At 41.4% G+C, this 18,686-nt stretch overlaps 1 protein-coding gene across 1 annotated transcript in view; it reads right to left on the reverse strand.

Annotated features, from left to right (window-relative positions):
* The window catches only part of Mroh8 (maestro heat-like repeat family member 8), a 55,265-nt gene that overhangs the window by 8,336 nt on the left and 28,243 nt on the right, over window positions 1–18,686 (reverse strand). Inside the window, exons 10-18 of the mRNA XM_013010699.1 lie at window positions 17,248–17,400; window positions 14,699–14,859; window positions 12,939–13,074; window positions 6,860–7,050; window positions 5,298–5,432; window positions 4,928–5,042; window positions 4,208–4,348; window positions 1,961–2,125; window positions 700–855 (exon numbers count right to left, since the gene is read on the reverse strand). Coding sequence (XP_012866153.1) covers window positions 700–855; window positions 1,961–2,125; window positions 4,208–4,348; window positions 4,928–5,042; window positions 5,298–5,432; window positions 6,860–7,050; window positions 12,939–13,074; window positions 14,699–14,859; window positions 17,248–17,400 — 1,353 coding nt within the window. The remainder of the gene's footprint in view (window positions 1–699; window positions 856–1,960; window positions 2,126–4,207; window positions 4,349–4,927; window positions 5,043–5,297; window positions 5,433–6,859; window positions 7,051–12,938; window positions 13,075–14,698; window positions 14,860–17,247; window positions 17,401–18,686) is intronic.

Genomic DNA, 18,686 nt, shown 5'->3' on the forward strand with positions numbered 1-18,686 from the left:
GCCACTTCCGGTTTTCTGGTGGTTTGTTGGAGATAGAGTCTCACAGTCTCTCCTGCCCTGGCTGGCTTTGAACCGTGATCCTCAGATCTCAGCCTCCTGAGTAGCTAGGATTACAGGCGTGAGCCACCAGCGCCCGGCTTTAGAGTTTGTTGAGGTAGGCACTATAGGTAGGGCTGGGTGGTAGGTTGAGTATGATGGTAAGTCCTCAAGGAGGACTGATACATAGCTCTAACTACAAAGGGCCAAAATTCTAGCCGGGTGCTGGTGGCTCACACCTGTAATCCTAGCTACTCAGGAGGCTGAGATCTGAGGATGGCAGTTCAAAGCCAGCCCAAGCAGCAAAGTCCGTGAATTTGTTATCTCCAGTAAATCACTCAGAAAACCAGAAGTGGTCTGTGGCTCAAGTGTAGAGTGCTAGCCTTGAGCTGAAGAGTTGAGGGTCAGTGCCCAAGCCCAGAGTTCAAGCCCCATGAATGAAAAGAAATTAGGGGCAAATTTTTATACAGTTCTCTTAAGCAAAATAATGAAAAGATAGCCCTGTGCCAAAGGATAATGGAACATGGAACAAGATGGCACTACTATGTCCCACCCCTCAAAGATAGAACACTAATTTTCAAAGGTAGGTCTGACTTTAGAGTTATTTGGGGCTGAAGTGTTAAGAATTATTTGGGGATGAAAGCAGTAGTCAGCAGGTATCACCTGAGCTATGGCATCATTTTCATCCTGAGAATACAGCAGTAGTGGGACCAGGCTTTCCAGGACTTGTTTCTCTGCATTCTTCTTATGTGTGTGTTTCACAGACTTTATAGAGGCTCCAAAGAGGGTCATGGAGAAACGATGAACATCTGGTCTCAGCTATCAAGAGAGTATCCACAAAGTTGGAGCACACTAATCACATTCATGCTCAGTTTATTAGAACTCTAGGTGAGTTAACTACTTAGCTACATGTAGTTGAGGACAAGAAACCAAATATTTATGGAGGCAGCAAAATCTTATATTTGGGACTTTATAAATAAGAAATGGTCATTGTCACACACCTGTCATTGCTTAATGGTATTAATGACTAATAAAGATATCAAGTGTTCACACAAGTTCTGAAATTCAAAATTCTAATCTTGGCATGTTTTACTCCTTCAAATATGCCGCTCATTATGCTCTATGTATTTATTTTTCAAAAGTCTTTGGGATTTGGGACAAGTACATGAGTATGTTCTCAACTGTTCCTTGAGAGCAAAGACAGTTTTCCCTTCTAATTCTCCCCTCCCACAAAGTGGAGTAATGCCTTAGTAAGTTTCCATGCCTCAAGCTGCTGCTTCTTTTTTTTTTCCCTCCCCAGTCCTGGGGCTTGAGGGGACTGGGCACTGTCCCTAAGCTTCTTTTGCTATTTATGTGGTACTGAGGAATCAAACCTATGGCTTCATGCATGCTAGGCAAGCACTCTACCGCTAAGCCACCCTCAAGCTTCTTTTTTATCTGAAAACTAACAATAACAGCAGCCATACCAACATTATGGATTGCCTGGAAAGATATGTTTTGTGGTTGGTTTGGGTTTTTTGTGTGTGTATGCTGGGGTTTAAGCTCAGGTGTTTATATTTACAAGACAGGCACTCTTACTACTGAGCCACACCTTTTGCCCTTTTCTGTGGTGTTTATTCTTGAGATAGAATCTTGTTTCCTGTCTGATTGTGAGCTTCCTGTCATAGCTAGGATAATAAATGTACTTTACCACACCTAGCTCTTGGTTAAGAAGAAGTTTAATGCACTTTTATGCCTGAATAGGCCTGAACCACAACCCTCCCAATCTCAGTCTCCTTGGTAGTTAGGATTACAGGAAGGGTATTGAGATAGAATATTTGGAGGTGCTCCCAAAGTAAAAAACTTTTATAATATAGAATATACTTATTATTATTCCAATTTCCCCATCCCCCCTAAGGAAGTATCTCCTTTCTCATTGTCATACATCACCAAATAAGGAAAACAGGGTCTTCATCATGGCAGCCAGGGTAGTGAAATCCATTTTCTGGACAAGCTGCAGGAGTATCTGGATGGTCAACAAAACAATCCTCTCATCGGCTTCACATAGGCTATCTAAGAGACAGGGCAGCAGGTTCTTGATGTTTTCCCCCTATGTGTCCAAAGACAGCACATGAGCACCTTTCCTGGAAGCATATCATCAAATCCCAAAAGGAAAACTTCTACACCTCCTCTGTACCTAGTGCAGGCTGGATTTCTGGGAACTCTGGATAGTCCAAGGCAGAGAAGTAAAGAGGACATAATTACCCTCAATATTATATATGTAGGGGAGAGGGAAGAGCTGCTGTGAGGGGAGCTCACAAGACACAAGTAGGATCAAGTAAGGGACAGCCAGGGATATGGACTTCATCTTGCTATAAGAAAAGTATAGGCGGTGGGGAGTGGGGGTGGGGGTGGGGAGGGTGGAGGGGAGTATAGTTGTGGAGATGGGAGGGAAGGGATGGTAGGGGAAAAACAAAGGAGGGCAAGAATGCTTGATAAGAAATGTACTCATTACCTTGCTCATGTGATTGTAACCCCTCTGTCCAGTATTTTCACAAAAAAACATTAAAAAAAGAAAGAAAAAGTATAGAAAAAGGAATGGCCAACTCTGGTCACAGTAAGGTACTTAGTATGAAACGTATCCAGAGACTTTAAAGTTTGATTGAGGAACTTTAAAAGTCCCACCCACCTGGCACCGGTAGCTCACGCCTGTAATCCTAGCTATGCAGGAGGCTGAGAGCTGACAATCACGGTTCAAAGCCAGCCCAGGCGGGAAAGTTTGTGAGACTCTTATCTCCAATTAACCACTAGAAAACCGGAAGTGGCACTGTGGCTCAAGTGGTAGAGCTCTCTCCTTGAGCTGAAGAGTGCAGGAACACTGCCCAGGCCCAGAGTTCAAGACCAATGACTGACCAAAAAAAAAAAAAGTCCTTCCCATACTGAACTGAGATTCTGCTCTTCTGAAATGCCAAAACGGTGAGAGTCTTATGGTTTTTGTTTTTTTAATTGGGAAAATACTGTACAGAGGGGTTACAATTACATGGGCAAGATAATGAGTACATTTCTTTTTGAACTTAGTGCGTGGGCATTATGCTCAAGGTATTTTCTTAAAGGTGAACAATCTACCACTCGGAGCCATAGCTCCACTTTCAGTTTTTAGGTGATTAATTGTCGATAAGAGTCTCACGGGCAGGGCACTGGTGGCTCACACCTGTAATCCTAGCTACTCAGGAGGCTGAGATCTGAGGATCGCGGTTCAAAGCCAGCCCGGGCAGGAGAGATTGTGAGACTCCTATCTCCAATAAACCACCAGAAAACCGGAAGTGGCACTGTAGCTCAAGTGGTAGAGCGTTCGCCTTGAGCTGAAGAGCTGAGGGACAGTGCCCAGGCCCAGAGTTCAAGCCCCATGACCAACAAAAAAAAAAGAGTCTCACAGACTTTCCTGCCCAGGCTGGCTTTGAACCATGTTCCTCGGATCTCAGCCTCCTGAGTAGCTAGGATTACAGGCGCGAGCCACCGACATCCGGTTTGCAGCCACAGTTTTTTTTTTTTTTTCTTGCCAGTACTGGGGCTTAAACTTAGGGCCTGGGCACTATCCCTAAGCTGCTTTTGCTCAACAGCTAGCACTCTACCACCTGAGTCACAGCACCACTTCTGGCTTTTTCTGTTTATGTGGTACTGAAGAATTGAACCCAGGGCTTCATGCATTCTAGGCAAGTATTCCACCACTAAGCCAACTTCCCAGCCCTACAGCCACAAATTTTTAAGTAAAAGAAATAGAGTTCAAGTGACAAAACTGAAGCCTCAGGGATTACTGCTTTCCTCTTGACAGACCTGGTTTTCTAGGAAGACCTCTTCTACATGGATACCAGTGATCTGTCTTAGATAATAAGCATTTTGGAACATCCAAGTTGGGTAATATAGTACAAGGGGACACCATAACAAGTATATCTCCTGCACAAGTTAGAGATTTCAAATATGATAAATATTTGTGTCTTGAACTTTAAAATATTTAATTTTTAATAGCACTTGCATATTTTCAAGGTAAAACTTCCAATGCACAAAAGGATGCACAGTGAAAAAAAGACCTCTCCCATCTACCCCTGTCCCCTGGCTACCCAATTCTCCTTTTCAGCTATTTAAAGTTCTTGGGTATCTGGGGTATTCCCTTTGTGATTTAGGAATCAGTTACCATTTCTTTGTGTCTGAGAAGGTTGAACAGTCCTCTTAAGGCAAGAATTCTAAAGGCATTGTTTCCATGACACAACCAGTCTTTCAAGCGGGCAGTAGAGTACATGCTTGGCAGTCTTCTAGCCACTGGACTCTGGAGGAGCTGAAAGAGCCAGAAACCAACCAAACAGATGAGCTGGAAGCCCTCTTTCCATGAAGAGAGCTTCCCACTAGCTCTAGATTTTCCCCTTGAAACCTATAATACAATACATACAGTACAGGTGATTATTATGTTGCAAGTATACAAGGAATATTGTTGAGTAATGTTGAATAATGAGAATAGAGAAAGAATTTCAAAGCCAGGTGCCGGTGGCTCACACCTGTAATCCTAGCTACTCAGGAGGCAGAGATCTGAGGGTCATGGTTCAAAGCCAGCCCGGGCAGGAAAGGCTGGGAGACTCTTATCTCCAATAAACCAGAAAACCAGAAGTGGTGCGTGGCTCAAGTGGTAGAGCACTTGCCTTGAGCTGAAGAGCTGAGGGACAGCACCCAGGCCCAGAGTTCAAACCCCACAACTGACGAGAGAAAGAGAGAGAGAGAGAGAATTTCAATAGGTTTGAGTCTGACAAATACGTCTGCTACATGTTTGAAATGGACCCCGTTCTGACACTAGGCTGGACACACTAGGAAGCAGGTTCTATTGCTTCAGAGACTTCCAACCACATCTAGAGATGAGTCTTACCTCCACAAAGAAGGCTGCAGCTGTTAGTTTATGTTTCTTATTCCCTCGGTTAAGAAGCGGGACTAACAAGTACAAGATCCTATGTGCTAGAAGGTGATTTCTTTCCAGCAAGGCACTACAAAACAAAGCATCAATGTTACTCTCACATGCTTCACTAGATGGAATTTTCTCAGGGTAGATACCCTCTGAAGTTAGTGGCCAGGAGGGTGTGTCAAGGACTAGGACATTTAGAAACTTTTGCCTAGCATTATGGACATCATTGGTATTCTCTTATGAACTTGGTGAGTTCTCACAGCTTTAGTTGCTGTAATCATTAAAAGGAAGGGAAAAATACGATGCTGATCTGGGGCAGGTGACAAGGAAGCCTTACTTGGCAAGGAGAAATACTCCCTGAAGATGGCAGTCTCCTTTCAAAAGCGTCCATCCATTATTCTTTTCCATAATGTTGAATTCCTGCCAGCACATTGTTCTGAGGAGAAGGGTCTTTGTAGCCTGCATGGCAAAGCTAAGTCACATAAAAATAACATGGGTAAGCAGAATAAGGGACACTAACTTGCAAATACCCAAGAACTCTACTCTTGTTGGAGAGAGCCATGCATTGACAACTGCTGGATGGTAATTTTCCCTTTTCCAGATTTCCAAAAGACTTTTAATATTCTGATAACTTGAAAGACACTTTACAAAAATTATTAACAGGGGCTGGGAAGGTGGCTCAGTGGTAGAGCTCTTGCCTTGCATGCCTGAGGCTCTGGGTTCGATTCCTCAGCACCACATAAGAAAAAAGCCAGCCGGGCGCTGGTGCTACTCAGGAGGCTGAGATCTGAGGATTGCGGTTCAAAGCCAGCCCGGGCAGGAAAGACCGTGAGACTCCTATCTCCAATAAACCACCAGAAAACCGGAAGTGGTGCTGTAGCTCAAGTGGTAGAGCGCTCGCCTTGAGCTGAAGAGCTGAGGGACAGTGCCCAGGCCCAGAGTTCAAGTCCTACGACCGACAAAAAAAAAAGAAAAAAGCCAGAAGTGGCACTGTGGCTCAAGTGGTAGAGCGCTAGCCTTGAGTGAAGAGCTGAGGGACAGAGCCCAGGCCCAGAGTTCAGGCCCCACGACTGGACAAAAAAATATATATATATCAACATAGAGAATTCTAACTAGATGTTATTTCCCCAAGAGTTTGGAAGGGAATGATTCAATAAATGGTCTAAGATGCTAAACAGATGCCTACTGCTTAAAAAAAATCTTTATTGAGATACAATTTTACTCCTAAAATACATGCCCACAGCTTTTGAAAATTACTTATTGAACTAGACATAGCCTCAGAGAACTCCTAAAGTTGTAAGAGCTCTTACAGATTTCCTTTCTTAAGACTCTTCATTTATAGGTAAGAAAGTAGGCATAGAACAGATTTTTTTTCAGGGGCAAGTTCATTAAATGAATGAATGAGAACTAGAACCCAAGTCTAATGACTCTTTGGTATTAATTATTCCATATAGTACCATTTCCTTTGAAAGAAATCTACATACTATAGTAGCATTGAGACCCTAATGGTGATTTGAAAATATATCTCTTCATGCAATAAAGCAGAAATGAGTAATCATTCTACTGGATAAATACTAATTTGGGGATAGTTTTAAGCTATTTTTCTTGTGTTTTCCTGTATTTATTAACAACAACAACAACAACAAAGACTGTCATAGTATCACATTTATTTTGCAGGGCATCTGAACCCAGATAGGTAAATTTCCCTTGGTACCAAGAAAATGAAAAGCAGTCACTGAAAACCCAGAATGGTTCCTGAACATGTCATCCTGATGTCTCACAAGGGTTTGGGACCGTTAGAGACATGATTCCTTAGAATTGGGACCACATCTTGGCTATCCTTATGTTCTAGTTTGGCTTAATACTTGTTAAAGTCAGAGAAATTGCAATGGACAGTACCTCAAAGGTATGATGTCTGTTGACATTTCCTGTTCTGCATACAGGCCTCTAGGGATGGAGATATCAGACATGGTGAGACCAATGCTATGGTGGATCTGGATGAGCAGGGTCATGAGAAGCTGAGGGAAGAGTCGGAAGGTAGCTGCTCGCAGCTTGTTTCCCACGAACACCTCATAGAGGGCATTTGTCACCTGTGATAGAAGGCACAGAGCAGAACTGTGGGGATGGTGGCCCTAATCCTTTATGTTTCTGTTTGTTCCAGAACGTACTTTCTAGTTCTACTATCCCATAAACAGAAAATTAGTGGTAATCAGTATAGGGACCTGGAAAAGAGATGGAATAGGAATAGAGTGGTTATTAAAAGTGGGCTAGGGGCTGGGAAGGCAGCTCAGTGGTAGAGGGCTTGCCTTGCATGCCTGAGGCCCTGGGTTCGATTCCTCAGCACCACATAAGCAAAAAGCCAGCCGGGCGCTGGTGCTACTCAGGAGGCTGAGATCTGAGGATTGCGGTTCAAAGCCAGCCCGGGCAGGAAAGACCGTGAGACTCCTATCTCCAATAAACCACCAGAAAACCGGAAGTGGTGCTGTAGCTCAAGTGGTAGAGCGCTCGCCTTGAGCTGAAGAGCTGAGGGACAGTGCCCAGGCCCAGAGTTCAAGTCCTACGACCGACAAAAAAAGAAAAAAAAAGCCAGAAGTGGCACTGTGGCTCAAGTGGTAGAGCGCTAGCCTTGAGCTGAAGAGCTGAGGGACAGCGCCCAGGCCTAGAGTTCAGGCCCCACGACCAGACCCCCCCCCAAAAAAAAGCTCCTGTAACTGCAAAAATAAACAAATGAATACAATTACTAAAAAAAAAAAAAAAGTGGGCTAGATGTAGCTCAGAGGTAGAGCCTAAAATACACAGGACCTGTTTTCAATATTCAGAACTGACAAAAAGAAAAGTTTACCAGTGGTGATCTGCATGTAGTAATTATAAAGGAAGCTATTAACACTCTCGACTACATACAAATAAAAAGCCACATTAAACGTTATCATAAAGTTGGGTAATGAATAATAACCCAAAGAACTATCTGTATCAATGTGTTAATAAAATGTTCATATATATGAGTAACATCCAGCAGCACTGCCATTACCTAGGAGATGGTTAGGAGTGGGGAGTCTTCAGCCCCACTTCAGATTTTACCAAGATTCTAAGGTCACTCTGTGTACACATGAAATTTGAGAAGCACTGGTATACAGGATATGAAAAAACAAGTCACAAAGGAGAACTAAAAAATGGCCAATCAAAAAAACCATATGCACTGGGCACTGGTGGCTGCTTACATCTGTAATCCTAGCTACTCAGGAGGCTGAGATCTGAGAATCGCAGTGTGAAGCCAACCTGGGCTGGAAAATCCACAAGAATCTTATTGCCAATTAGCCATCAGAAAACTGGAAGTGGTACTGTGGCTCAAGGTGGTAGAGTACTAGCCTTGAGTGAAAAAGCTCAAGGACAGTGCGCAGGCCCTGAGTTCAAGCCCTACAACTGAGAAAAACAAAAACCAACCAACCAACCAACCAAAACAAACATACGCAAACAAAACTCTAATGAAAATGTTCCATTTTCTTTTTTTTCCTGGGAAATGTTCCATTTTCTTAAAAACCTAACAGCAAGGCATCAATGAGGGCTACAATCACACGCAACAGGCACCTTGACACATACCTAAAGAAAGAGCAGCTTTCCGGAGGACAATGACTTAAACTTTAAATATACACACTGTTAGATCCAGTGGGCTTTAGATATATATGATAACATTATGATTAAACTTTCTGTAGCACTGTTTTAATGGGCAAAAGTTTGAAACTGTCAAAATGTTTGCTTAATAAGAAACTTAATAGTTAAAAATGATTTTGAGCTACTGGGCTTGTTGTACACCTGTAATCGCAGCTGAGAGGTGGAATGAGGAGGATCCATGAGTTTCAAGCCAGCCAAGGCAAAGTTAGCAAAAAAAAAAATCAAAACATAAAACAAACTCCCCCACAAAACAGAGGGGTTGGCTCAAGTGGCAGAATGCCTCCCCACAAAATGGTCTCATAGCTGGGCGCTGGTGGCTCACGCCTATAATCCTAGCTACTCAGGAGGCTGAGATCTGAGGATCATGATTCAAAGCCAGCCTGGGCAGAAAAGTCCATTAGACTCTGATCTCCAACAAACCAGTAGAAAAACCAGAAGTGTCGCTGTGGCTTAAGAGGTAGAGCACTCGCTTTGAGCTGAAGAGTGTAGGGACAGCGCCCGGGCCCAGAGTTCAAGCCCCATGAGCAACAAAACAAAAACAAAAAACAAAATGGTATCATATTTGGTTAGTCCCAGCTACTTGGATAGCTAAGGCAAAAGGCTCACTTTGAACCCAGGAGGTCAAGGTCAGTGATGGTAACATAGTGAGATGTTTTAAAAAAAAATCTTGCCCCCTCCCCAGAATAACAAAAAAAATTTTGTATCTTGTAAGATTTTTTAAAGGTAATTAAAAATAAATAAAATAAAGGTAATAATAAATGGTGGCACATGCCTATAATCCCAGCACTAGAGAACTGGAGTCAGTAGGATCATGTGTTTGAGGCCCGCCTAGGCTACACATATAGGTCTCAGCCATGGAACCACAGCTACATAAAGGATAGAAAAGAACCTTGTATGCTGGTATGGAAAGCAGTTTACATATTGTTAGATGAATATAGAGGCATGTCATCAAACAGTATATGTAGAATGATTTAAAAGTAGCTTTTTTTGCCCTAAATTCTGAAACTATACTGCTCAATACTTTTTTTTTTTTTGGTTGTGGGGCTTGAACTCTGGGCCTGGACGCTGTCCCTCTGCTCTTCAGCTCAGGGTGAGCACTCTACCACTTGAGCCACAGCATCACTTCCTCTGAAACTATACTGACATTATAGGGATTTTTTAAAAGTCTGTAAGAACAGAGAATGGGAAAGAAGACACTAGTTGACTAGGTTTTTGAGGGGGGAGAGTTGTAATAATAATTTAGCTGATTAAGACAGCACACACTCTAATTGCAGATCTTAGGAGGCTGTGGCAGGATTGCCAGTTCAAAGCAGGCCTGAGCTTCATAGTGAATTCAAAGTCAGCCTGAGTTATATAGCAAGATTTGTTTTAAAAAAACTCAAGGCTGGGGATGTAGCTCAATAATAAGGTACCTGTCTAGGATGAACAATGCCCTAGGTCCAATCCCCTGTACAGCAAAAGAAAGAAAGAAAAAAAGCCATAAAATGGTAGGGAGAAAAGGTAGAAAGTATAAATTTTGAGTATATCAGTTCCCTCAGGTACATTGCCAGTGTATGGAAGTACATATACCTTTGGCTTATTTATATTATGTATTGAGATCTTGTTAAACTCACATATTAGGTTTAAGTTTTTTTCTTGATAGATTTCTAGATTTCTTAGTATTTTTTCAACTAGATAATTATGTCACCTTAAAATAGGTCCAGTTACTTTCTTGTTTTTACAATATATATGCATTTTTATTCCTTTTCCTTCTTTAATTGCATGAGCTGGAACATCTAAAATGATACTGGGTTAAGAATGATGAGAGCCTTGTTTTTGACTTTAGGAGGAAAGAATTCATTCTATTACCTTTAAGAATTTTATTCAGGGTTTTTTGACGTTAGTTTTTGTTTTGTTTTGTTTTGTTTTTGTTGGTCGTGGAGCCCAAACTCTAGGCCAGGGCGCTGTCCCTCAGCTCTTCAGCTCAAGGCTAGCACTCTACCACTTGAGCCACAGCCACTTCCGGCTTTTTTCTTTTTGCTTATGTGGTGCTGAAGAATCGAACCCAGGGCCTCCTGCATGCAAGGCAAGTACTCTACCACTGAGCCACCTTCCCAGCCCCAGATGTTAGTTTTTATGTAGATCTGCTTTTTAAAGATGAGAAGATTCATATTTAAGTGATGGATTAAAGGCCTGGGCATTGTCCCTGAGCTTAAAAGCTTAATGCTAGCACTCTACCACTTGAGTCACAGCTGCACTTACAGTTTTCATTGGGACTTTTGTTACTGGAAAGAGTCACAGACTTTCCTACCTGGAGTTGGCTTTGAATCAGCCATCTGAGTAGCTAGGATTACCGGCATGAGCTACCAGGCCTTAGCTAAGTGATGGATTTGAAAAATGAATTTCATATTCACTTATACAATAATGTGATTTTCTTCTTTACTCATAAATATAGTAGACTGTATAATTGGTATTTGAATACTGAACCAGCTCTGCATGGAGACTTAGTATATACTGATAGGGAAGAAACTATGTATGTGTGGCTGCCAGTGCTTTGGGCAGCTGTCTGTAATTTCTGTTCAATTTTGCTGTGACCATAAAACTGGGAATGTGGCTCAAATGGTAGAGTGCTAGCCTTGAGCAAAAGCAGCTCAGGGAAAGTGCCCAGGCCTGAGTTCAAGCCCAGGACTGGAAAAAAAAAAAAAACTGCTCTAAAAAGTAAAATGTAGCCGGGCGCTGGTGGCTCACGCCTGTAATCCTAGCTACTAAGGAGGCTGAGATCTGAGGATCATGGTTTAAAGCCAGCCCCGGCAGGAAAGACCGTGAGACTCCTATCTCCAATAAACCACCAGAAAAACAGAAGTGGTGCTGTAGCTCAAGTGGTAGAGCACTCGCCTTGAGCTGAAGAGCTGAGGGACAGCGCCCAGGCCCAAAAAAAAAAAAAGTAAAATGTATTTATTTTACTTTATTTCCCCCCAATTTAAAAGGGAAAAGTGGGTAAAAAGTATACCATATATATACTATATATTATATAACATATATATATAAGTTCTATATGTTCAAATACTCCTAAAGGAGTGCCATTGATCAAGATATACTGTATCCATAAACTGTTTGCTAAATAGCAACTCTTTAGTACAATAGCCTAAAGATAATAATTTAAAATTTTTTGAAAAGAGTTCATCTTTTACAGGTATAAACTAAAAAATATTTTTTTTGTTGAATTGAAATGGGGTGACATATGTTGCCCATCTGGTTTTCAACTCCCATGTTCAGGCTCCTGAGTATCAGAGACTATGCTTGCTTGGATTAAAGTCTTACACTTTTTTCATGTGTATGTCAGTACTGGGCCTTGAACTCAGGACCTTAAGCTCTAGGCTCTTTCACTCATTGTTGGTGCTCTACCATTTGAGCTACACCTATATTACTGATTTTTTGCTGGTTAATTGGATATAAGAGACTCTTGGAATTGTCTACCTAAGCTTATTTCTAACTGATGTCCTCAGATCTCAGTCTCCTGAATAGATATGATTATAGATTGGTATGAGCTACCTGTACCTAGCTAAGATCTTACATTTTTAAATGTAAAAATATGGTTGAGGAAAAAAAAAAACCACCTCAAAAACTATGTGACAGAGGCCATATATGGGCCTGCAAGGCCTAAAATATTTACCCTCAATCTTTTGCCAGCCCCTAATTAAGGGGACCTTTATTTTTTATTTTACATATTTGTGTCTTAATATAAAGAATTTAAATTTGAAGAATTAATTAATTTAAAGAATTTAATCTGAAGAATTAAAAAAAAATCTTCACAAGTTTCTGTTACTCTCTAGCTATCATGATCATTTTTTTTTTTAAATGGCCGAGCCAAGGAATGTTTAAAAGATATTAGGAGCTGGGCGCTGGTGGCTCATGCCTGTAATCCTAGCTACTCAGGAGGCTGAGATCTGAGGATCATGGTTCAAAGCCAGCCAAGGCAGGAAATTCCGTGAGACTCTCATCTCCAATAAACCACTAGAAAACCGGAAGTGGTGCTGTGGCTCAAGCGGTAGAGCGCTGGCCTTGAGCTGAAGAGCTGGGGGATAGCACCTAAGCCCAGAGTTCAAGCCCTACGACCGACCAAAAAAAAAAAAAAGATTAGGCCATACCTGGTCTTACACTCTCCCAGCTCCCTCTATATCAATGCCTGGGTAGAGATACATTCAGATTCATAAGTGAATGTCAGAATTAAGCTTTTAAAGGGCCCCAAAAGAACATTCTAGATAGGGCAAGTCATCCTGGAAGGGAGCAAGGTGGGCTGAAGTTGGAGGGGCAGAGCTAAGTGGCTTACAGAGACAGCCACATAGGCCATCTTCTCCTGGGTAACCACATTATGGCATTTCTGCAGCTTCCTCAGGAGCCTCCACAGGATCCAGGTTGTGCTGGGCAGCTCGACTTCCAGGGTTCTCCACAACTCAGCCAAGTGCCTACAAACCCAAGTAAAAGGATTCATGAACAGGTCATATCCCAAGCCTATCATGACCACAACCCTCCTGGAGTCAGTTTTGGGGCCAATCTATAAGAGGTTTTTCTCCCTGCTCAGTTCATCAGGGTATCAGAAAACATGCTGACTTGATAAATAAACTCCTAAGGTTTTATTGACTCAAGCTCCCATTGCCTAGGCATTGACTAATATAAATGGTGATAAAATCTTTTCCTTTTTTTTTTTTTAAAAAAAGAGTTTTTTTTTTAAGGACTATGTTGGTCTTAAGCTTTAAATCCTCTGCTTCACCCTCCCAAGATTGTCAATATTTTTTAACAAACTTTCCAGATGATTTGTTTCAAAAACTTCATGAGGAGCTGGGTGCCAATGGCTCATGCCTGTAATTCTAGCTACTCAAGAGGCTGAGATCTGAGGATCGAGGTTCAAAGCCAGCCTGGGCAGGAAAGTCCATGAGACTCTTCTCTCCAATTAACCACCAGAAAATTGGAAGTGGTGCTGTGGCTCAAGTGGTAAAGCACTGGCCTTGAGCTGAATAGCTGAGGGACAGTACCCAGGCCCAGAGTTCAAGCCCCATGACTGACAAAAACAAAAACAACAAAAAAACTTTATGAGGAAATGGAATAATGGCTCAAGTGGTAGGAAATCATCCCCTGCAAAAGAAAAGAAGAAAAAAAAAGTCCAAGGGCAGCATCCAGGTCTGGAGTTCAAGCCCCAGAACTGGCACACAAAAACATACACACAAGTTCATGACATTCAATCTCAACTGACAAAAGCTGGGTCCAGTGGCACATTACTGTCACTGCAGCTATACACAAAATATTAATAAGAGAATATAGTCAAAGATAGCCTGGCCTTTTTACTCAAAATAACTAAAGCAAAAAGGGATGGGAATATAGCTCAGCTAGTAGAGTGCCTGCTTAACAAGTGCAAGGTCCAAAGTTTGAACTCCAGTGGAGAGAAAAAAAATCTAGTTAAGTTGCCATATTTAAATTTTCCTTAACAGCTTTTGTTTTCATTCAGGACACAACTGAGTTCATGTAATGTTTTGTGTTATGTCACTTTAGCTTTTCTATATCTAGAACAATGTTCTTTCATGACATTAACTTTTTGCAGTTCCATTTATGGGCACTTTAAGTCGACTTTTGGATAAGCCTACTTACCTTATAGATATTCTTCACTGAATTTGTTGGCTTATTCATTTATGTTTACTACATCATATTCTGATTTACATGTCAGGAACCCATTTGTTCCTTATCTCCTCTACAAGATTCTCATTACATTTTTTGCGGGGGAGGCGGTCGTGGGGCTTGAACTCTGGGCTTGGGCACTGTCCCTGCACTCTTCAGCTCAAGGCCAGAGCTCTGCCGCCACTTCTGGTTTTCTACTGGTTTATGGGGAGATAAGAGTCTCATGGATTTTCCTGCCCAGGCTGGCTTTGAACCATGATCCTCAGATCTCAGCCTCCTGAGTAGCTAGGATTATAGGCCTGAGCCACCAGCGCCTGGCTAAGATTCTCATTACCTTTTTAACAATAGCTATGTCCCATAATACTCAGAGCTGTGTCTTGTACCCCAATTTAATCAAAAGGCTTTACAAGCTTCTATTACCTGTCATATGGCACTGGATGGCAAAGAAGATGGCTGAGTACTATATCTGTGTACTTAGGCCTGGAGATAAACAAACTCACAGTATTTATGACTTGTTGGCGGACTTTAGGCTGGCAGATTATGGATAGCCGGGCACAGATAACTCCTATAATTTCTGGCACCTAAAGAGGAAAAAGAAAGCACTAGTACCTTAATCTTATGAGACAATAATGGTTTCTGAGGATATTGTAGCCATTGCTGGAAGGTCCTAGCTCATGACTTTTAAACAAAATATTTTATACTTTAAAAAGTTTGGTGCTGGTGGCTCATACCTGTAAGACTATCTATTCAGGAAACTGAGATATGAGGTTTGCAGTTTGATGCCAGCCTGAGCAAGAAAGTCTGTGAGACTTTTTTTTTTTAACGTATTTTTTTTTGTCTTTTCTTTTTTGGTACTGGGGATTGAACCCAGGACGTTGCACTTGCTAGGCAAGCGCTTTGCCACTGAGCTACATCCCAGCCCTTCTGTGAGACTTTTATCTTCAATTTTCCACCAAAAAGCCATCCTAGAAAAGTTACTAAGATCCTGCCACAGAAACAAAAGGGATAGGCACCAGTGGCTCATGCCTGTAATCCTAGCTACTCAAGAGGCTGAGATATGAGGATCAAGGTTTGAAGAGAGCCAAGGCTGAGAGTTTATGAATCTGTTATCTACAATTAACTACCATAAAGCCAGAAGTAGAACCATGGCTCAAGTGGTAGAGCACTAGCCTTGAATGAAAAACTCAAGGACAGTGTGGGATAGTCTCTGAGTTGAAGCCCCAGGACTTAATTTTTAAAAAGTTGAATGATTCAGTGGTAGAACACTAGCTTCATAGATGTGAGGACTTTCATCAATGAAAAATACACAGATGTTAATAGTGTATTTTTGAATGATGAAAAATTAGTTTTTTTTAACAGTACCTTCAATTATACATATATGTATATGTGTGTGTGTTTCTCTTTCTCTCTATATATATGGAGAGACAGACAGACAGACAAATAAATAGATTTTATAATAAACTAGCAAATGTGAGTATGCTAGGTTATTTCCACTCGGATTGGTATGGCAGGGAAGTCCTGGCCCATTACACCAGATAAAAGAAGCATTTGCCACAGGGTTTGGTCTGTTTTTCTGCTTGGACTTCCCTTCCCACCCAAAGATTAGTGACTTCAGATTTCTGTGGAATTGTCAGCTTCCCAGAGAGTCTCCTTGACAATGTGATATAAAGTTGTGTTATTAACATCAGATGTTAGAAGCTGGATTGAAGGATGGGCTTGTACATTATCTTTATAATAACAGTAAAAATGGGTTCTCCTTGGGCACTGGTGGCTCATGACTGTGAGCTACTCAGGAGGCAGGAAAGTCCATGAGACTCTTATTTCCAATAAACCACTCAAAAACTGGAAGTGGAGCTATGGCTCAAAGTGGTAGAGTGCTACTCTTGAGCAAAAGAGCTCAGGGACAGCACTCAGGTCCTAAGTTCAAGCACTATGAGTGACAAAAAAAATGTTCTCATAATTTCTACATTTTTTTCCACTTTTTCTTTTGGGGACTCAACAAAGGTTCTTGTATGTGCTAGGCAAGTGTTCTGCCATTGAGCTCTTATCCTAGCCCTTACTGTTTTATTTTAATATTATGGAGGACAAATACTTTCAGTCAAATGGTAAATCATATTTCCAGTATCCAAATGTGATCTAGTAGAAATACAGAGCTCACCCATTCTAATTTTATCAAAATGTAACACACACATGGAAAGTCCAGTAATACTTCAAGGTTCTTGCCTTCCTATTTCCTAGGTCTGCTCTCCAGAGACAACTATTTTTGTGCTTTTAGCTCTTTAATATACCTCTAGGAACAGCTGATGCTATGCAAAACAAAAGAAATGTACATATCACCCAATGTGGAAATAACTGTATTGCAAAGCTCATAGAACTCATAAATGTCATAGACCATGATAAACAGTTTGCTGCATGAAAGTTAGAATGTGTTTGTGACTTTAAGCATCACTATCCCACAATACTGTGAAATTTGGGAAATTATGTAATCACTTAATCACAATAAAGAATTTGAAATAAATAAATATGTCCCTCTATTTATTTGAGAAAGAGTCTCTGTAGCTCAGGCTATGATTCAGCCTCCAAGTGCTAGTATTACAGATGTGTGTACCATGCTCTGTTTCTCTATATTTTATGGGATATAGGTTATTTTTTTCTTTTTGTTATTTCTTGGTTTATCAATTTTAGATATACTTAGATAAATTCTGTTGATTTTAGGCTAAGTTAGCCTCCTTCTATGGCTACCTTAAATTCTACAGAATGAAGTTACCACATTCATATGTGTTAATTATATCTCCCCAGAGAAATCCTGCTCTTCTGGACCACACACTGAACATGTAAAGCCTCCCTCCCCTATTTGGTGCTCAGGGGCTGGTTAGAATGTGCCTACTGCAGGAGAAATGGTTGTGAGCTACAGGAGGGAGCATGCTTGACCAGTACTTCAAACTTAGAAAATAGACCTGTGCTTTTACCTTCTCAAATCGGGATTCTGCATTTTTCACCAATGTTATCAGCAACTCCCCAGCTGTCTGCTGGCTGCGAGGATAAGGCAGATTTTTCAGGCTGTCCAAGGTGGTCATTACAAACTGGCAGAGCTCAGTGGAACTGAGAAAAACTTCAAAGACCTAGAATGATTTAGAAAAAATGAACTTCATAAAAATGACTAGATTTTAAGTGAACAGTCAGAGATATTCAAAGGTGTATGGGCCATTTATTTCAGCCTTATTGACTAAGTGGAATATTGGAAGTAACATATATTCACTGCTAAAGTCTGTGCATTGTCTTTTATTGGTCTGTCTTTTAGGGAGAAACTTTATTGAGACTGTTAGAAGGAGATGATTTTGGTTTTTTTGTTTTGGTTGTGGGGCTTGAACTCTGGGCCTAGGCACTGTCCCTCAGCTCTTCAGCACAAGGTGAGTGCTCTACCACTTGAGCCACAGTGCCACTTCCAGTTTTCTGTTCATTTATTGGCGATAAGAGTCTCACGGACTTTCCTGCCCAGGCTGGCTCTGAACCATGATCCTCAGATCTCAGCCTCCTGAGTAGCCAGGATTATAGTTGTAAGCCACCGGTACCTGACTGTCAAAGGAGATACTTCATAATGTCCTGGCATAAGTAACTGTTTTGTCAGGAAACAACACACCAAAAGGATGCCATTTTGCTTCTTGTTGCACTTGATGGTATATAAGGTGATTAGGATAAGCACACTTTATTGGGCACTTACTATGAGACAGGCAAAGCTAAGCATTTTCCACATAACATCTCACTTGACTCAACTGAGTTGTTCCAACTTGTACACATCTCCAGAGGATAGACAAGGAAAGTAATGCAGAGAGTGACTGAATTATATTATACCTTTTGACCCTACATGAGTAAGATCTGTAGGTTCTCCCCCTCCCTCGCTAATCCCTAACATGTCTGGTACCTGGAAGATGCATCAGTGTTTGCTGAATAATTAGTAACTAACTACATGAATTAAAAAGCATGTGTCTGATTGGCTCAATTACATTAGTTTGGAAGATTCTTTGTTTAGCAAAGGGTTTACATGTGAAACTGGTGCTCAAGGAGAGAATTAATCCAAAGCAATTAATAGTGACAATGGCTTGATCAATGGTTTAGTGATCTAAACCACTAAACTAAGATGACAAGTGTGTAACAATCAGGAACCTGGTATTTTATCTAAAAATTATACAGAGAATATTCCCAGGGAAATCTCATATGTGGAGTATTGTTAAAAAAAAAAAAAGTCGGGGCTGGAAAGGTGGCTCAGTGGTAGAGCGCTTGCCTCGCATGCGTGAGGCCTTGGGTTCGATTCTTCAGCACCACATAAGCAAAAAGAAAAAAGCCAGAAGTGGCGCTGTGGCTCAAGTGGTAGAGTGCTAGCCTTGAGCTGAAGAGCTGAGGGACAGTG

The sequence above is a fragment of the Dipodomys ordii genome, unplaced genomic scaffold, assembly GCF_000151885.1.
Source record: "Dipodomys ordii isolate 6190 unplaced genomic scaffold, Dord_2.0 Scaffold13, whole genome shotgun sequence".
NCBI lineage: Eukaryota > Metazoa > Chordata > Mammalia > Rodentia > Heteromyidae > Dipodomys > Dipodomys ordii.